At 34.1% G+C, this 19679-nt stretch overlaps 1 protein-coding gene across 1 annotated transcript; it reads left to right on the forward strand.

Moving 5' to 3' along the window:
* The first annotated feature begins 324 nt into the window (after positions 1-324).
* Positions 325-19363, forward strand: LOC132724042 (uncharacterized). The gene is made up of 4 exons (XM_060708853.1): positions 325-586; positions 7374-7592; positions 15609-15705; positions 16623-19363. The coding sequence occupies exons 1-4, from the start codon at positions 452-454 to the stop codon at positions 16793-16795; spliced, it is 624 nt and encodes a 207-aa protein (XP_060564836.1). The 5' UTR covers positions 325-451; the 3' UTR covers positions 16796-19363.
* The last annotated feature ends 316 nt before the right edge of the window (positions 19364-19679 follow it).

Raw genomic sequence — 19679 nt, forward strand, 5'->3', positions numbered from 1 at the left:
CAAGTGATAATTAGTGAAGTTGATTTTTTGAATTCTTATGCTAAAATCGTAAAATGATAGTTGAAATGATACAATCATGTTCATGTTTTAATGAAATTGAAATCGTAAATTTGTAAAGTTGAAATCTTGGGTTGTATCGAAGAATTATGAATTTAATATATCTCTATCCGATTATTGGTGTTCAAGAATATTGACTTAAAATCTTATTTTTATGTCTTCGAAGAAAAATAATATAATCTACTTTCATACAGTATTAGTTATTTTAAAAATTTTAATCGTCATGAAAAATATCAATTAATTGTTATATTTAGATTTCACATCTCTCATCACGTCTTATGTAAACTCACTGAGGAAAGGTAGTCCTTTGAAGTGTAAAGATGCATATGAACAAGCGTCTTTTCAGCGTAATGAGCGGGTTTTGCAGAAGGTTCTTACAAAGTTCAAGAACGACATGGACAAATTAAAAAATATAAGCAACAAAGAGGAACTTCAGACCAAGTTTCTCAAAATTTTTGAGTCCACGAAAGTAGCATACCGTGACAGCTCATTTACGTACCGTCAAAACGAATATGAAGAAAAGCTAGAGGTAAAGATATTGATTTTTGTTTAACCTATTATTTCAAACTTTTGACTTTTAATGTTCAAATTAGTTAAAGGATCACTTTGTCAGAGTTCATTTCTCTTCATTTGTTGTAATTCATAACGAGTTAATATGATACAGTGTTTGAATTTTAGAGTGTATATCATTTTCAAATGTACAGTTATTTTTTAAACATGTTGTTCGCAGTTTGTTGATTTGTTGAATTTGGTTGAATTTAATTGCGGTGATCTTGATTTATCTGGGTTTAGTCTTTATACATAGTTGTTTTGATTTTTTAATAAAGTTCGATTTTTTAGTTATATTTGTTTGCTTTGAGTGATTTTGTCTTGTCAAGATTTTCTTTGTTATGAAGAGATTTGTAAATATTGGTTGTTTTGGTTTAAGTTGTTTTGTGATGCTGGTTGAATGTTTGTAGATTATACTGTATCTTAGAATTGTACTATAATTCATTATGAGTTCCTTTTTTAGGCAATTTTCATTGTTGTTTGGATCATCAGTTGTTAAGCGTTTGGACTCACAAAGTGTTAATTACTGTTTTGTATGTCGTCTGCTTAATGATCAGACATATAGCTTGTTAAAGAAAATGGTACAGAAAACATAATAATTTGGGATAATTACAAAGTTAAAGATTTTTTAGCACACCTCACAACTACTTGCAAATAAAACTGATCTAGATTCCTGCGTTGGGAAAAAGTATACTGTTGAAACACAAACCGAGACACTTACAAACTTTTTGTATTCAAATGCTATGAAAATATTTGGAAAGGTTGTCCCTATTTCGGATATACAAATTCGGACACACAAAAGTCGAAATAGTTTGATGAATCGTGCTACTTGGCTAAAAAGGAATTTATTTAAATAGCTCTGAATTACATGAATGAATTATTGAGAAATAAATAGAATAAAATTCACCAAAATTGGAACTTAGTTCAATCATTGTTCGTGAAAATAGCAAGGCAGCCGGAACAGCCACAGCAGCCGGAACTCATTTTCGTCTTCTCCGGCTGTTCCAGCTATTCCAGCTAGCCGGAATTCGATTCCGGCTGAACTGGCTGGCCAGAGATGATATGGTACAACCTGTGGTTAATTCCATAATGTAGTGTCAATTACTTTTCACAACGATCTACGGCTTTTTTGGCTAAGCAGAATAACTGAAATCAAAGCTACAGGAGATGAAAAAATCCGACGACAGATTAAAGAAGATGTGAGTCGTGCATTGTGTGTCCGGGTGTCCGCGTGTATATGTGTATCCGTCGGGAATGCTCTGGTATTTTGCCGATGTTGAGCCGACATTCGTATTATAGATCATTATTTCAGCTAATATCTCGCCAATTCCGGCTGGCCCATGTGAGGCCCAGACTCAATTACGCGGAACCCCATATGGTGGGATGATATCATTTGCTCGTCTATCTCGGCTTGCTGACTTCCGGTGGCTTGCTCTTCAATTATCGTCTGCACGTGTAACCTGTTTGAGACCTCCCATATCGGCCATTTTGTCTTGTCACATAACCATATCGGTCCCTTCATCCAAAGTTCGTTCTTCATAAATTTTTCAGCTGTTATACCTCTTGTCAGTAAAAAGACTGGATTTTCGCTTGTTGGACAATATTTCCATGCGTATTGGCTCGTAAGGTCATATATCTCTTTTACACGATTCTCGAATCTCTGCAGTGTCTTTTTCGTAGATAGCCATTAAATTACAATTTGACTATCGGACCACAGTGTGATGTCTGCTGTAGGAAATGTAGTCTGCAAATATTTCGCTAGTCTAGCTCCAATCAGCGCCGCCATGAGTTCAAGTTTGGGCAGAGTTAAGGGTTTGAGCGGTGCCACGCGATTCTTAGCCATCACCAGAGTTGAATCTTTCCCGTTTCAGATGAACGCCGTTGCACCGTACGATCTAATACTTGCATCCACGAAGATGTGCAAGGTTGTCCGACTGTCACTTCCGGTTTCGGCTGTTTCAGAGAAATATCTTCTCGGAAATTTAAATGTGGCAACACTGTTCAAGTCTTTCGCTAGGCTTGACCATGACTGTTGAATATCTTCTGGAAGTGGTACATCCCACTCGTACTTTTGTTTCCAAACGTCTTGTAACAGAAGTTTGGCTCGGACGGTAACTGGACATAGTAATCCAAGGGGGTCGTATATCTGAGATGAATATTTCAATATCACTCTCTTTGTTACATGAGAAGAAACAGGGATATCTCTCTTCACATAGGTCACTTCATCTGTTGACGGCTCCCAACGTAGACCTAGGACTTTTGTGACGTCGTCAGTATCTAATATGTTTACTCTGTCGGCTTTTTGTTGTAACTTTTTGCTTTTCGAGTTCCAAGATCTCAAATTCATTCCGGCTTTGGACATCAAGGTTCGTGCTTCTTTAAAGTAATTAAGGCATTCTTCTTCTTCTTTGAAACTGGATATGACGTTATCGACGTATAAATCTCGACGTAATATTTCTGATACAGTCGTATGTGGATTGTTGTCTAAATGTTTTAGTATCGTTGCGTTGAGTATGAATGGTGAACAAGTTGCACCAAAAAGCACAACTTTAAAACGATAAGTTGAAATGTCACTGTACGGGTCATTCGGATCTTTCAGCCATAGAAATCTTGTCCTATCTCGGTCATCTGTATGTAATCCCACCTGCAAAAACGCCTTTTCAATATTTGTTGTAACAGCATACGCATGCAGACGAAATCTCAGCAAAATTGAGGCGAGTTCATTTAAGACTGGGGGTGTTGACTGTAGGCATTCATGCTGGCATGGTATGGTGTTTTACGGCAGCTACAGTCGTATACAATTCTTATAGGCGTAGTTGAGGAATTTTTTTTAATAGGGTGATGTGGAATGTAATGGAGGGGCTTTTTCGTCTGGGTCTCTTTCTCTTGAACTCTTTCAATGAACCCTCGTCTCTCTTGTTCTGCAATGATATCTCCATATTTCCTTAGCATATTAGGTTCTCTGCTCAATCTTCGGACTGTACTTTCAGTGCGTTTCAGGACAATACCATAATTTGAAGGTAGTTCCTGATGGTCAGATTTCCATGGTAACCGTGCAGTATACTTTCCATCTTTGAATTCACTTGACTTGAGCTGATACTGTTGTCTTTCGTCTTTTAACTTCCGGTCTGTGTCATCTGATGTTATTCCGAGATTTTCTAGACTCCAGAAACGTTCTATCAATATGTCCATTGGTATGTGAGACACCATTACGTTCAAAATCTGTTCAACACTTCTGCTACTTTTACTTGAATTGATCGGTCCAGACAGAAGGTATCCGATTTTCGACTTTACGGCAGTAGGCCCTGTGCCACGTATAATCTCGTCTTCAACAATATCCCAGTAAAAGTCGGCTCCGATTAGCAAGGAAATAGCAAACTCTTTATCATGCGTTACTGGATAAGGTAAACTTGAAATATCTGAGCTATGTGTATTATCTATAGGTGTCGCTAAAGTCGGAACAATCAGAACTTTCAGTGGTCTTCTGTCTGTAACAAGATACACTGTAGCTTGGTCAAAATGTTGCATCTGATTACTTTTGCCCCCAAATGCAGATATTCGGATTGTTTCGGATTTTTCCCTCTCTAATTGAAGCTCGTCTGCTAGAGTTTCGGTGATAAAGCTTCTTTGTGCTCCTTCGTCAAAAAGTATGGTTGCTGGGCGCGGAAGAATACATCACTGTAGCTTCAGATGTGTGCTGTGTAGAACTTTTTGCACAGGAATTACGAGCGCTATCAGACTTACATATAGTTGTGTGATGCTTTCTGTTACAATTCTGGCATCTCTTAGTGAACTTACACGTGAATACTTGGTGTTTACCTAAACAATTAAAACACAGTTTTTTCTCCTTAATAACATTTAACTTTGACGCTACATCAGGATATTTCCGGCAATCTTTGGCTCTATGGGATTCCTCGCAAAAGGAACACTTAATTCCAGTTCTTGTCACATGCGCACTGTTCGAATTTCTGGTACTTCTTGCCCCAGTGAATAATGATGCAGTAGACCGTAAGTTTCTACTTCCGGTTGAATCGAGTTGTATGATCCGGCTTCCATAATATTAATTTCGTTGTAAATAGCTCTACGTAAGTCACATAACAACCAATTCCTGTCACCGTGACCTCTCGCGAGATTTTTTCTCATTTCTCCCGGAAGTTTGTCAAGCACAATAGGCACGAGTAAGTCGCCGTAAGATTCTTGTAGCTGGTCCAAACTCTCCAGTGCACGAATGAATGTCTTCATTTTATCATAGAATTCACGAATATAATGTAAAGTATTTTTGGGGGCTGGGAGTTGAAGCAATGCTTGCATTGTTGCGTGAATTATTTTATGTTTTTGACCATATCTCTCTTTCAACAGTTCTGTCGCACGTGCGTATTTGTAAGTGCAAAGCCATCAATAGTCCGATCCGCCTCTCCTTCAAGCTGACTCTTCAAATTTTGCACATCCGTTAAGTTACAGTTGAGATGAACAGTTGACTCAAACGAGTCCCAAAATGTATGCCAGCTTAAAATGTCGCCATTAAATTTCGGTAATGAAAGTTTAGGTAACCTATGATACTGTGAACTTGCCGACATAAAAGAGTGATTGTTACCTAGGCTGTTCTGTGAATCAGCAGAGTGAATATTTCCTCCCGGAAGTTGAACGTTGACATGACTTCCGGTCTCCCCATCGTCTGCTTCATCAGTAAAGTTCTCCCGCATATCGTCTGCTCTTATATGACTTATTGCCTCATGATTCTCGGTAATTTCACTCGAACGAACGTCTGTCCGTGAGTTCATTTGACGATACGCTCTAAGTTTCCGTAACTGAATCTCGAGTTCAAGCTTATATTCTTCAGTGGTAATGAGTTCTTCTTCAATATCCTCGACTCCAGTTTGAAATAGAATCTTCTACTCGAGTGCATCTAATGTATTTGTCTTCGATTCGAGGGTCTCCAGAATAGCGTTGAATTCTATTTTGTCTGATTTCTCCTTCGCTTCTTCGATTTTGCCCAAAAGCTTCGAAATAACGCTTCTGTTGCCGCTACGTACTAAAATTAACTTCTGTTGATTCATCTTTTTTGTGTCACAGCACCAATATCGTATATAAGTTGATAAAGTACTACAGCGTTGTGTCTTCTTTTCTCAGTTTACTACAAGTATCTACGTCAAACAATAACAACAACAATGATAAACAAATAATAATGACGTCACAGACGTCAACGTATCACAAAGCGCCAGTTACGTACAAAGTAGCGCGGGAAAGTATAATGTAAATCAACGACAATGCCAGGCCGTAATTAATGCCCGCAGACACCATACTCGGTATTAAACACCCTACGCCAACCATTTTCTGATTTGCAGGACTTTTTATTCCACTATATGATGTCCAAAATGTTGATTTTCGTCCAGCACACTCTCCGCAACAGGCAAACGTCAAGGAACACTTCCATTGTCATTGTTTTCATACAAATCAATGCCTAACTAATTATATTTAATTCCTTTTAATCAATTTTCACATTTATTACAAATACACGAAAGTAACGCACTGTAGAAAAAAAGTGATCCTTAGCAAATTTTGAGAAGTATATTTAGAAGCTCAAGTTTCCAACTTAACTTCAGATCTGTTTGTTATTTGTAAATTCCCAGGCCAATTCTTAAAGAATGCTCCAAAACCATATTCAATTTAAATACAAATGATTATATAATTAAAAGGGAGACAACTTTGCTACTAAGATATAACAAAATCAAGCTACACGCCGCTGGATCATGATTAGAACATGCACTTTCATTTAATGACCTTAACTTAATAACGATCAATAAAAAAGAAGACTGAGCAGGCAATTATCTAGAACATTTTTATATTAATGTTGTCTTTGTTCAAACCGTCAAGCTGTTCGGAAAAAAAGAATAAATAAAGTAAAGACTTAGCAATGTTAATCATGCTGTTATCTTAAATCGTTGCAACGTTAAATTTTGAACATATCAACTTAAATTATAAACGCACCATTTAACTAGCTCACCTTATGTCAATTGTATAATATGGCTAAAAGCATTGCAATGCTTAATTGCTAAATGAATGTTGTTGTTGTTGTTGCTGTTGTTGTTGTTGTTGTTGTTGTCGTTGTATTAAAAAACGTATCCATGAAAGGATTTTTATAAATGGTTAAAAAATGGTGTTTATTTGTTTAGATGTGAATAATGATCAGGAACATTTGTGGTTTAAATGAATTTATAAAATTAAGATAAATAAAAATGGAGAGATAAATAAAATTACCTAAAAATAGTGCAAACTAAACAGCTAATTGCTAAGTAATTTATCCAAAATTTAAATTATTGCTACACTGCCTTTATATCTTGGGAATTGGTTATAGCTTTATTGCCAAGCTCGTTCTAATATTAAATTACATTAAATGCAGTAATTCTCCTGACACAGTTTCAAAAATGTTATATTTTAAATGCTTTTTTTTAAACTTCCGCCTTGGCTATATCTTAATACGGCATCAATGAGTTACTATTTTTGAATTAATCAAGGACTGTATTTTACTTCATTGACGAATTTCATGCAATAGATGAAAATTAAAGCTCTCTTCACAGTCACTATCATATATTATAGAAATGGACAATAGAACAATATGACCATAGTTTCATGGATTCTGTTTTTTAATCGTTCATCATTTGAAATTTGCTGTTTAAATTAATGCTTCGCTAATGATGATTTTGTTTGACGGACGGAAACTTAATTTAATTGCGTCACATGAATTGTACAGTTAATGTATTTTACAGGCGGAAATGAAAGTTTATTTAGATACGATGAAAAACGAAATAACTAAAACATGCATGGAAATAGGAACGAAGAAATTGTCGGAGATGTATGTTGAAATGTTTAACAAAAGCGGAAGTAGATACCTGGTGGGTGCGACAGCTTACAGTAACTACGAAGCTGACATGGAAAAACTAAAAAAAGATTTTTTCGAAGCAAACAAGCTGTATGACCAAGACGTTGTAAGACTTTTTTGCGTCTTATAAATAATGTCCTTAATTCCTTTAACACACTTTGCTTGAACCTAAAAAGATTCGCCATGTATATGCTGAAATAGGTAAGACCTTGTATCGTTTTTTCTTCACCGTCTTTTGATTAAAGAAATAACAAAAACATAAATGCAATACCATACGTGCAATTTATTTTGCAGAGAGGCATAAAACGGGTATAACAAATGCAACAACAGTTCATGGTACAAAGCAGATTTGAAATGCATGTAGCATGTCATTGAAAACCATAAATAATATAACTATTTTAAGAAGCCTTAATTACTTGAGTGTAATGTAAAACAGTTTAACAAAACAATATTATATAATCAAACAAGTGCATATATATTATGATTCCGTGCGTTTCCCCACCCACTTATGGTAGTGACGAAAGTGCGTCGCCACTTGATTACTGGCAGATACATTTGTAAGTGGGTTAATAACTTTTAAATTATATCTTTAAAACAATTTGAATAAAAAACAAAAATTATGTCTAAGAAATATTCTAATTTTCATTTTTTTTCTGAATACATGCTTACTGTTCTCGTATGTTAATCAAGGAAAGAAATAATATGGCCTTATATGACTTGTTTAAAAAACATGTTCCCAGTATCATTTACTTTATATAACATTTTCCTATTAGCACAAGATCACGTGATGTGGCCCCTATGAGAGATGCTTGTAGTATTCAGTAGGTCAAATGCAAGTTAGTTCCAGTAGAGTACAGACGTGAAATATGAAAAGTGATTTTATGGTACTTGTTATTCGATATAGTTGGATTTAAGACGTTGTGTTTCACTACAAAATTTAATGAAAACTTTGCAAATTGTAAAAAAGTGATATTAAGAAAGAATTGTGAAGAGAAAAAATTAAGATTTTAAGACTAAGATAGTGACAGAATTAGCATGGCGCAGGAAAGTATCCTGCAAAGACTGGGATTGGAACTCAGTTTTGAAAAAATGGAGTGGGGTAGTAAGTCCTCCCAGACTATAACTGGAAGCGATAAGTCTGCTATTTCAAAGTCCACTACCACATCTAGTGGCGATGATACAAGAAAGTCTGGCACTAGCGGTAGGCCATCAAGCCCTACATGTACAGTGAATATTTCTGACACTACAAACATAGAATTATCAACAATCTTGAGTTTTCAAAGGCAACAGGCTGAAATGCTGAAAAATTTGGTTTCTGAATTTGCATCAATGAAACAGACAATGTGCCAGAATTCTGGGAATATGGCTGAAAATGCCAGTGAAAATGAAGAGCATGGTGGAATTTCCCCAGAAGCTACTCTGCTGACCGGTCAGAAAGTGACCGAAGTTAAGGTTAAAAGGGTGAATAAAACAAAGAGTGCTCCATTTTGGGACAGTGTGCAGCCTCGCTTTCAATATCAGAGGTGAAAGGTTATCAGTGTCTGGTGTAATGTCGACCTTTGTCCAAAAGCTAATGGCAACAAGCCTAGACGAGAGCAAAAAAGCCGGGTTAGTTGAGAAACACCAGATACCATAGAATACAACATCTCTTTACACCCCAAAAGTCGATCCTGAAATATGGAGGGTGTTATCAGCAGAAACAAGATCAAAAGACATAAAACTCCAAAAAAATACAATCAAATTTTTGAGAGCATCATTCTGTTACCCTGTTGAGGGTTATCGATCATTTAGTAAAATCCCAACAAAACGCAGAGCAGATGAATATAAAGTCAGTTGTAACTCTATTAGTGGACAATCTGGCATCAACCAGTAGATGTACAGTAGGCCTTTTTTTCACAACAGACCTTCCCCTACGGTTCCGAATGTTCAAAGCAGGTGGGGGCAGGCAAGCCAGCAACTAACTTCTGCAACTCAAGCACACAACAATGGGCCGAGCCATTCATCAAAAAAAGCCATTATTAGAAAGTGAGGTAAGTGGGCACTGTATCACTTTCAAGGCTGGTCGACTACCAGAATTTCTAGAAAAGTGGAAAACTATTACATCAGATAAACAAATTTTAGAAATAGTATAAGATAGCATCATTCAATTTTTCGAGAAACCTTTTCAAAGCTCTTATCGGCCTACAGTTTTAAATGAAACAGAAGCCAAAATTCTTGATATTGAAATCCAAAAGTTTCTCTTAACTAGTGTGATTGTGAAAGCTGTGCATGAACCAGGGGGATATATTTCTCCTGTATTTCTGTGCCCCAAAAAGGATGGTTCTTATAGAATTGATTCTAAACTTAACGCAATTAAATCAGTCTGTTGAATATGTACATTTTAAAATGCTTTCCGCCTTTCAGTGTCATCGACAGAGTTTTACAAAAAACTTCAGATAGACAAAGCTCAGGGGATTTTTGATCTGCCATATAGGACGACTCAACCCTGGTACCCCAATGTACTGAAAATGTGCGTTTCACGCTCATATCGCCTTCCACGGAGGAAAGATCTGTTGACAGTACCATATACCCCATATCAAATTCACCCTCTGTATCCAAAACTTCGATTGATCGTTTGACAGCTGTCAGGGACATGTATCAGCAATCATGATTTTCAAAATCAGCAATTTCCATTATTATGAATTCGTAGCGAGCTACCGAGAAGAAGACAGTACAATATGTATTTTAAAAATTGGCATGAGTTGTGTAGATGAATTAAATGAACACTTAGCCAGTGTCAATCATGTAGTAGAATTCCTGACAAAACTTTTTCATGAAGGTTCAAGTTGTAGTGCGTTAAACACTGCCAGAAGAGCCTTGTCCTCTTTTGTGGTATTATTAGGTGAAGACAAAATAATTTCTGTAAACGAGCACCTTGTTAAGAGATTAATGAAAGGTGCTTTTAATTACAGACCAGCTCTACCAAGATACACTCAAGTATGGGATGATTCAGTTGTTCTTAAATATATAAAATCGATACAAATATGTGAAGAGATAGGATTAAAATGGTTAATATACAAGTTAGTTATGCTCATGGCACTATTGTCTGGCCAACGGGCACAATCTTTACATTTCTTAAATATAAATCATTTGACATTGTTACCTGATAAAGTGGCATTTTATATACAACAGCGTGTAAGCAGAGTAGACGTGGTTTTCATGTACAGCCATTTATATTCATGATCCCGATTTGTGTATAATTTCTATATTGAATGCATATCTAGATAGAACAGTAGGACCTAGAGAAAATTGTACTTCATTATTCATTAGTATACAAAAACTGCACAAACAATTGTCAATCAATACTTTATCTAAATGGATTAAAATAGTTTGGCAACATCTGAAATAGATATTAGCAAATTTAAAGGACATAGCACTAGGGCAACTGCCGTAAGTGCAGCTGATAGCGCTGGAGTGCTAAAAGACATTATGCCAGCTGCTGGCTGGTCTTCATGTAACACTTTTAAGAAATTTTATAAAACATCTGTTCAGACAGGTAATGACTTTGCCAAAAGCATTCTGCAAAGTGCGTTGCTTTAGATTTAAATACAATTTATTGTTAAATAAAACAAATTATTACAACAAATATTACTAAATCATTGTCAGATGCTCAAATGATTAGTATAAGTAGATTATATATACATGTATATGAAGTTTAGTAAATGATAAACAATCATTATTGTTTGTATTTCTGGGTTGTTCGTGAACACCTTTAAAGCTCTCAGGGACCAGATCACGTGACCTTGTGCTGATAGAGAATTGGAAAATTAAACAAGACCTTAGTGCCTTCTTGGTGCCCTACTTTGGTGTGTCGGGGGGGAGGCGGGCTGCGTCCTGTGAACGTTGCCTTCGCCTTGTTGATCTTTATTCTTTTTTTTTACCTGTGAGTTGAAGTTGGATTTCAATTCTCCGGGGCAAAAGGTCACTGTGATGGGCTCATGTGCCCTCCCGAGATAACTCATTTCTGCCCACCCTGATATATATACTTTTGTATGTGGTAATAATATTTTGAGTTTTCACTGAACAAGTTAAAGTTTGACCTACTGGTCTCTAACATGAGCTTGTGCCTCGGAGAATTGAAATCCAACTTCAACTTACAGGTAAGTCTCGTTTAATTTTCCAATCAAATGAAATAGAAATTTATATTTCAACATGTTTTTGATGTACTGTATATATAACAATGCATTTGGAATAACACTGATATTTCTTAAGAAAGCGTGGTCATTTTGACAGTTGGCATATACGGTAACCATGGAAACACCACCCGTTAACAGAAGGATATATCACGTCAACTTTTATTTTTTTAAATTCACCATAAAAGTTTACTTGATAAATCAAAAATGTAGAAAATTCTATGAAAGAAAATTATCTTTAATTATTTACAGAATTTATGTATAGTTTCTCATTTTTGTTAAGTTAAGAAGCATGAAAATATCATTATTTAAAGAAATTTGTTCATGTTATCATTTGTTTCAAACAGAATCATCATATAAAGTTAGTTTTGTATAAAATTATGCTTGTTGTTTGTATTGAGCTATCTAATACATGTTCTACTTTGTATAACACAGTTTGGCTATTGTGACAGTTTTGGGATAAACGGTTACCATGAATACTGCCATTTTACAAAAAATCCAACATGTCAACATATATTTTTCTTTTGAATTCGCCATTAAATTTAACTTGTCATACAAAAAATTTAGAAAATTCTATGAAAGGATTTAATTTTCCTAAAACAGTAGAAAATATCTTTGAGTATTTTATATAGAGTTTGAGAAAAAACTACGTTGATCGCTGTCATGTGAAAGATACGTTAATCGCTTTAAATTTAATAATGATTTATGTACGGAAGCGTGCTGGTGCTATTTTAGCATGTTCTATAAAAATGATATAATAAGGAATTTATAAGTCCTACGGAGGACTTTATAACTCCCTTTAGGACATTGAGTACGTTTGTTATGGTCATTGGGTTTACTTTTATATGTTTCTATATGATCATTTTGGTGTTTTATTTATTTAACCTTTTGTTGCCATAACAACTGTAAGAATTTCACTTGGCGGGGATTCATTTTATTTACACTGTCTCGTTTGTAGGAACATGGTGGGGCTAACAGCGAGGTTTGGTGCACCATTAACTGGTTTAAACTCCCCAGCAGTCATTATTATGCTGCTGACCGTTCCAAGGTGGCGCCCCTCTGTGACTTTTACTTGTGTCCCTTGTTGTTTTCTCGTCTACGGTAAGTATCTCCCCCTTTCCCCCCTAGTTTTTATTTCTTTGATTACCCCCCACCTTCCCCCGGTCTTCTGTCTCCTTCCCCTGTTCCCTTTGACTTTGTGGGCCTATTATTCAATCATGTATTTGTTTTCTTTGAGTTCCTTATCAGTTATAAATTATTTATCATTTAGTGATTAACCTGTCCGTGCTCTATTTTGTGCCCTGTCCTGTTTTTGTTTGGGGTCCGCCTGGGCTCCTTGCCACTGGTTCTTGTTGCTGACCTCGTATGGGGGTTGCGTTCATTGAATGCCGCCTTTCCTTGTTGATTTTGTTTATCATATTTTATAAATCCTACATAGGACTTTATAACTCCTATGTCGGACTTTATAAGTCCTACGAAAGACTTTGTAACTCCTACGTAGGAGATTTAAAAAAGCCTAATCATGAGTTTATAAGTCCTACGTAGGACTTTATTAGTCCTACGTAGGACTTTATATCTCCTACGTAGGAGAACACTTATAAAGCCCTACGTAAGTGTTACAAAGTCCTTATAAGGCTTTCGTATTTGTAGGAGTTACAAAAATCTGGAAACAAAGTAATTCCTCGGAAGCACTAATCACAACAAAATTCGAGAGAACCGCAGACTCCGTTTGATTGAGTACTGTAAATGAGGGATAATGAATACGTGCAACATCCCTCATGCCCCTTAGCACCGGCTTGAGCGGTTCTCAATTCTCAACACTTAATAGTGCTGGCATCAATGATTCCGAAGGTCCAGAAAAATATAATAACACTGAAGTGAAGTACGGGGCAACTTTTTACAGCTGCAACACATCACTTGACACCTGCTATGGCAAGAAATAAAGAAATCCCTGGGAAGCATTAAAGACAACAAATTACAAGTGACCTGCAGACTCGGGTTGGCTGAGTCTGTACATGAAGGATAATGAATACGTTCAACATCCCTCACAAAGTCCTACGTAGAACTCCTAATTAGGTTTATTTCTCCTACGTAGTGTTCTCCTACGTAGACCTTATAAAGTCCTAAATAGGACTTATAAAGGCCTACGTAGGAGTTATAAACTCCTAATTAGTTTTTTTCTCCTACGAGTTTTAATTTTTATAGAACATATTAAATTGGCACCAGGACGGTTCCGTATTTTTGCCATAAGTTCTTTGTTGAAGAAATTCGTTCGTTGCTACATAACAATTCTTTTAATTCAGTTGCATTATACTTGTGAAAAGGATTAACTATCAAAATATTACACAATCACGAAGGGTATGAAATACAGTGATTTTCCGTTCCATAATATCATGCTACTTTGTTGAAAGCATAACCCTATAGAAAGATCCTTAAATTTGTGTGTAATACTGGGCAATGATATAGAACTGGTATACAAAGAATGGTTTACAAAGAGCATGAAAGTACTTTTTTCGAGATATTCAACATTTGTGATGAATTCTTTATGTCATTTCCTTGCCGCGAAAAAAGCATTATCAGGTTGTGCATTAAGAAAGTGCTAGAATACATGTTCTTTGTATGTATGAATTTATATATCAGATCTAACTTATAACTGGCATATTTTTATTAGAAAATCATAAAGTAATTATCACTTTTATTTGTGTTGCGCCTTGGAAGACGTCGTAGGTTTGGCAATGATCCTCGTTGATCTTTTATTTATTCATCTATTGATTATTTGTTAATTATGGTACTTTAAGTAACCGACTGTTATAATAAAATCTTAATTTCTCAACTTTGTTTTCTGATTTTTGCAAACGTTTTTATAGATTTTTGAGACGCACTTGTAATCATTTAAATAAATAACATCGGAAAACGCATTATACAATTATTTTCGATTCAACAGAAATAGTTGATATTACAAAATGTTCTGATATTTTAATGCGCTCACAATGGGTAAACACTTTTCTAAGCTTCTTTCTATTAGCCTGGGAAATAGAATAAAATTCTTTTATAAAAAATAATTATCAGTAGAAAAACGAGAATCTGAATTGCAAATATCTCAAACCTTTTTTCTTATTTTATTTGTAAATTATCATGCTCACTCAGATAAATGCTTTAGTAAGAAACAGTTTGGTACAGTCAGATATTGAACCTCAATGTCTAGGTCAGACAATCTCATTGATTTTCTCATAGACTTACATTATAAGAAATGGTCCCTAATCCTATCTTAAAATTGAGTTTTCATGCTAAAAAGGTGATTTTCTAGCAGAATGAAATGATTGACACATAAAAATGTTCCTGTTATATAGGGGTAGCTAACCATTGTTTTTGCAAAATGACTTCAAAGAGAATCACCCCCCCCCCCCTATTTTATTGAAATTATCTGCTGATCTCTGACTGATATGTCAAAAATTTTCATAGAGACTCATGAAATATTTCATTTTCTTCAGAAAACAATGTTCTAAATTAGTTTTCATACTTAAAAATACCCCACTTTCATCCAATTACCTCATGTCCAATGAAATCATACGGTTTTCCCTGTACTTTTTTCAGCCATTCGCTGGCCATGTTACAATGCGACATTATGGCCTCTAAGGGATATGTCTAAGATGACACCGTTTGGAGGTGTGCGCTGATTGGCTGACGGCTTATCGATATAATAATTTGATTGACAGCTGGCGTCTGGTCAATTAAGCAGCGGGGAAGGGGATTGTTATTTTTCTTAGTCTAGTTACCAACCTCTTTTAATCTTACTGTCTACCAACCCCACAGAAATGAATACATGTTTTTTGTACATCATCTAGAAACAGTTGTTTGTTTTCTGATACATTTGCTGTATTGATATGTTATTGTTAACGCCTTTGATACCTTAAGAATTATTTATGCAAATGAATTTTTGTTTGCTTCAGCTATTTCAATGCTTTGACGCGTTTACGAAAAGCAAATCTGATGTTAAGATGGTTACGTACTGCATTGCAACTGAACACAAGTACAAAGAACAATACGGTACTATATTTTGTATATAGAATCTATCATAATTAAATATACTCATTCAAAGCGTAAATCATAATAAGGCAAGCATTATTCAATGGCACACAGAACCTGGTAACGGGTGTTCTTCTAGCCATTTGTATTGACCCCGTTACAGTTAGGATCCAACCAAAGTAATCTAATTTTGCTTTTACACCATGCAGTTAAGTTATATTCTTCATGCTCTGTAACAACTAGCGTCAAATGCTGAGTAGCGTTTATTATTTATCCTAAAAGGTAAAAACAAAGCATTTGGTAGGAAGTATGTTTCTTTTCATCATTTCATTCTAGTCTTTTAAACAGTTGATCCCTTTAAAAATTAAAGTCTAGGTAAAATTCCAAATATATTTTGAAAGTACATGTATTTGATTTTGCCTTTCAACATGTTAATAGTGAAAAAGAATCCCAAACGTTAGAAACATCGAAATTGAAAAATGCTACTCGATATTATTGTGCCAGTTCATGGACTGTACTGGAAAGTGCAAGATACCGGCTAAGGTAGAATTCACCCACCATTTAAACATGATAATGGTGGAATTTTTAATTAAGAAACATCAAAATGTGTTCATACGGCGGTAATCATGGAATTTTCAACGAGACACGTCAATGCAATTTCATGAAAAGCGGCATATAGTCATCAGTTCAACAATTTGTGTGTGTGCCCGAACAATATGCGGAACTAATAACAGTTGAATTTTATTAAAACACTTATTAGCATAATTTATCCTTCATATCAAGAGATGTTTAAACAGATATACTACAACTACTATGATTTGCAAAATAACACTGTAAGGTAGATAATGTAAAGAAATAATCATGTTTATATAATGTGTACCTTAATCTTTTTAACTTCTTTTTTTTTCAAAATTATTTTATTATTTACTATTCCTTAGATCAAATGCACAACGAAATAAACAGACGGATGGGTGGCCAACTTGAATATTTTTTTCTCGAAGAGCAAAGGAGAAGAAATCAATATTTAGAGAGAGAACTAGCAGAGCTGCAATTAAATAGTGTGGAACTATTTAAATCTGCCAAGAGAGAAAGCCTATGTTCAATTATGTGAAATATATTGATTTGTGCTTTTTCGAAAACTAGTTGAATATACAACATGCCAGAAAAAAAGTTAAATGATTCAGTATTTTCGATAATTTATATAACACTTCTAAATCTGCCAATGATTTACTATATTTATAGCAATCAGTTTTCATTAAGAAATACATGTACCTTAGTGTAAATGCAGCAAAGCTAATTTGACGGCATTGTATGGCAGAGTATGAACATAAAAATGTGCTTATTTTAACATGTGAAAAGTTTTAAATCAGAATCATAGTATGTAAAACAATTCATTGGGTTTGTTTGATAACACAATTTTGGTCATATGGCGCCGAAAAAGAAAAATAATTGGCTATCCTCAAGTGTTACAATTTTTAAACAAGTAGAAGGCTTAAAATATTCCGTTCTCTTCTTTTCATTTTGATGTTTAATAGTAAAGTTTCTGATAAAGCTTTGGTGACTGATAGAGCTTATATTTATTTTTGGTATGCAGATTATCAACAGAAATCAATATATTTACATGATAAAAAGCTATTTAAAGTGACATTATGCTCATATTTTCATAGTCAAGTTCACTTGAACTGACTATGTATTTCAAAAGATTGACTGTTTAAATGGTGATTGACCAACAGTTCATATTGAAAACTGTTTAGAATAGAATTTAAATCTGCCTTAACTATAAAAAGGCTGCCCACTCTTTTTATGAACTGAATGTTACAGGTAAATTCTAATGGATATTTACCATAAATTCGTTTGGATCCGTGCGTTGGTTATTGTTTATGTGAAATAAATTTTTATATTGAAAGGAAAAATGGCAAAATGAAAATTTATTTTGACATTCATATGTTCACTCATTTATAACCTTGGATGGGCATAATGTCACGATAAAATCTACGTCAATATCACAATTTACATATCGCGTACTTGTTCCCACAAAAGAGAAGAACCTTTACATATTTACAAACTGCTATTTGAAAACAAGTTATTCATATCTCTTAGTAATCTAATAAGTCTAAAATATCATCAAATATTTAAATCCTTAAATCGGACTGTTTTGCAACGCAAAATTGTTTTGATGTCGTTCCCACCAAATAAATCAATGACCTGTTATTATGATCAATAGTATCGCAGTTACATTTTAACTGATTTTATTTCATATGATTTTCCTGTAAATAGTAATCATAGTGCTTTGATACATTTAACTTGAAATATGTATATATATATCCTAAAACTTGTTATCTTCGTAATCTTCTACTTTGCCTTTAACGATGTCTTTGATTTGCTATCATTTTATGAGTACTTGAATTTTAAAAGAGTGTGTTGGTTACATGACAATTAATCCCCAGTTATGCTTTTGTTTTCATTTTTCTAATGCTTTTTAATTTTGTTATTAGTTTCTTGTTTGTCATTAATTTGAATCATCCTTTGTTCATTGGCAGTTAATTATTAGAGTGATGTAGTACTTTGTATAGAATTCAAAATAAAAATACCATTTTGTTTACATTTTTTCTACTTATATGACCATAAATTCAACGTTTCATTTCTCGTGATCAGCTTCTAACATGCTCTAATATATTTTAAAGTTACATTATTGCTCAGATTTTTTTTTAGATTTTTTTCTTTTTTTAGAAAGCGAAAAGTTTGTTTGAAAACAATGTAGTTTAAACTGTATTATTTGTTTCAAAAAAAGGAATGTTTATAATTTTGTTGATACACAACATGTCAGTGATGAGCATTTATCTCTGCAAACTCGCACATTGATTACACTACTCCCTTTTCTTTATTATTTATAATATTGAATACATGTATACACCGAGGCATGTAAGTATAAATTTGCTCTATTTGAATGTTAATTTAAAAGAAAAAAATGCCATAATGAGCCACTCATGCAGTAATTCGGTATACTTTTAACATTTAATGTTGTTATATCCATATATTTAGTCAACTTCATGTTTGTATTAAACAAATAGTAATTGTATGAATAGAAATATCAAAGTTATTGTCATTGTATTTAAAACATTTTAAGATAATGTAATATTATTTGCAAAATTATTTTCAAAACAAAGTGAGGAAAGTTTTAAATATTGTTAGATACATATAAGCAGATTTAGTTGTGTCATTCGCAAGCATTGATTATTTATGCCTATGTATAGCATTTATACGTAAAGGAACTCCAGTGAGGATGAAAATCCTAAATAAATTTGAAAAGCTTAGCTAGATTAAAACGAAACAAGCAAAAGATGTTAAAGAAATATACACAGAATTGAATTTAAAACATACTTTTTGGGTGATAAGAGATAAAGCTGTTTAAACACTTTTCAGTTTTAGGTCATTTTGCACAATTTAAATAACGTAGTGAATGAATGATCTGAAATGGTGAACATAAGATACATCTAATGGTACACAGATCTCAGGAAATATTTCCAGTCCCGTTTTGTAAACAAATATAGCGGAGTTCCTTTAACTAACAATTTAATGAATGTTTCAAAGGCATTGCAATAGCAAACAATGTTTTGTGTTTAAAATCTGCACTTTTAATTTGATTTAATTGTATGCTTTGAACATGCTGTGCTTTTAATCAGAATAAACTGTCTTCCTTATAGTGTTCTTTTCTTTATCATTATTAATTTGAAAAATCAAATTTTGAAACGCCATATATTACTCGTCGACAATGATGTGCTTCTGATTAGTGGAATTATTTACCCCAAGCTTTTGTACTGTGACCAATCATTAATGTGTGTTATAATAATAGTAGAATCATATTTGTTGTTGATTTTTTAAGAATAAATCAACATTTCTCATTAAGTTAAACCGAAAATTCCTCTCAGATATGCATTAAAAACTGGCGTAACTACGACATTTTTTTTCTGTCAGTAAGTTTGGCTTGTTTTGTT

Source organism: Ruditapes philippinarum, unplaced genomic scaffold (genome assembly GCF_026571515.1).
Source record: "Ruditapes philippinarum isolate M1 unplaced genomic scaffold, ASM2657151v2 ctg1215_1_1_1_1, whole genome shotgun sequence".
Lineage (NCBI taxonomy): Eukaryota > Metazoa > Mollusca > Bivalvia > Venerida > Veneridae > Ruditapes > Ruditapes philippinarum.

Excerpts from the sequence above, each read along its gene's own strand:
- LOC132724042 (XM_060708853.1), top strand. The coding sequence starts at position 452 with ATGGACAAATTAAAAAATATAAGCAACAAAGAGGAACTTCAGACCAAG. Across the intron at positions 7,593-15,608 it reads AGCTGTATGACCAAGACGTT|CTATTTCAATGCTTTGACGC; the intron begins GTAAGACTTTTT and ends TGTTTGCTTCAG. Across the intron at positions 15,706-16,622 it reads CAAGTACAAAGAACAATACG|ATCAAATGCACAACGAAATA; the intron begins GTACTATATTTT and ends ACTATTCCTTAG.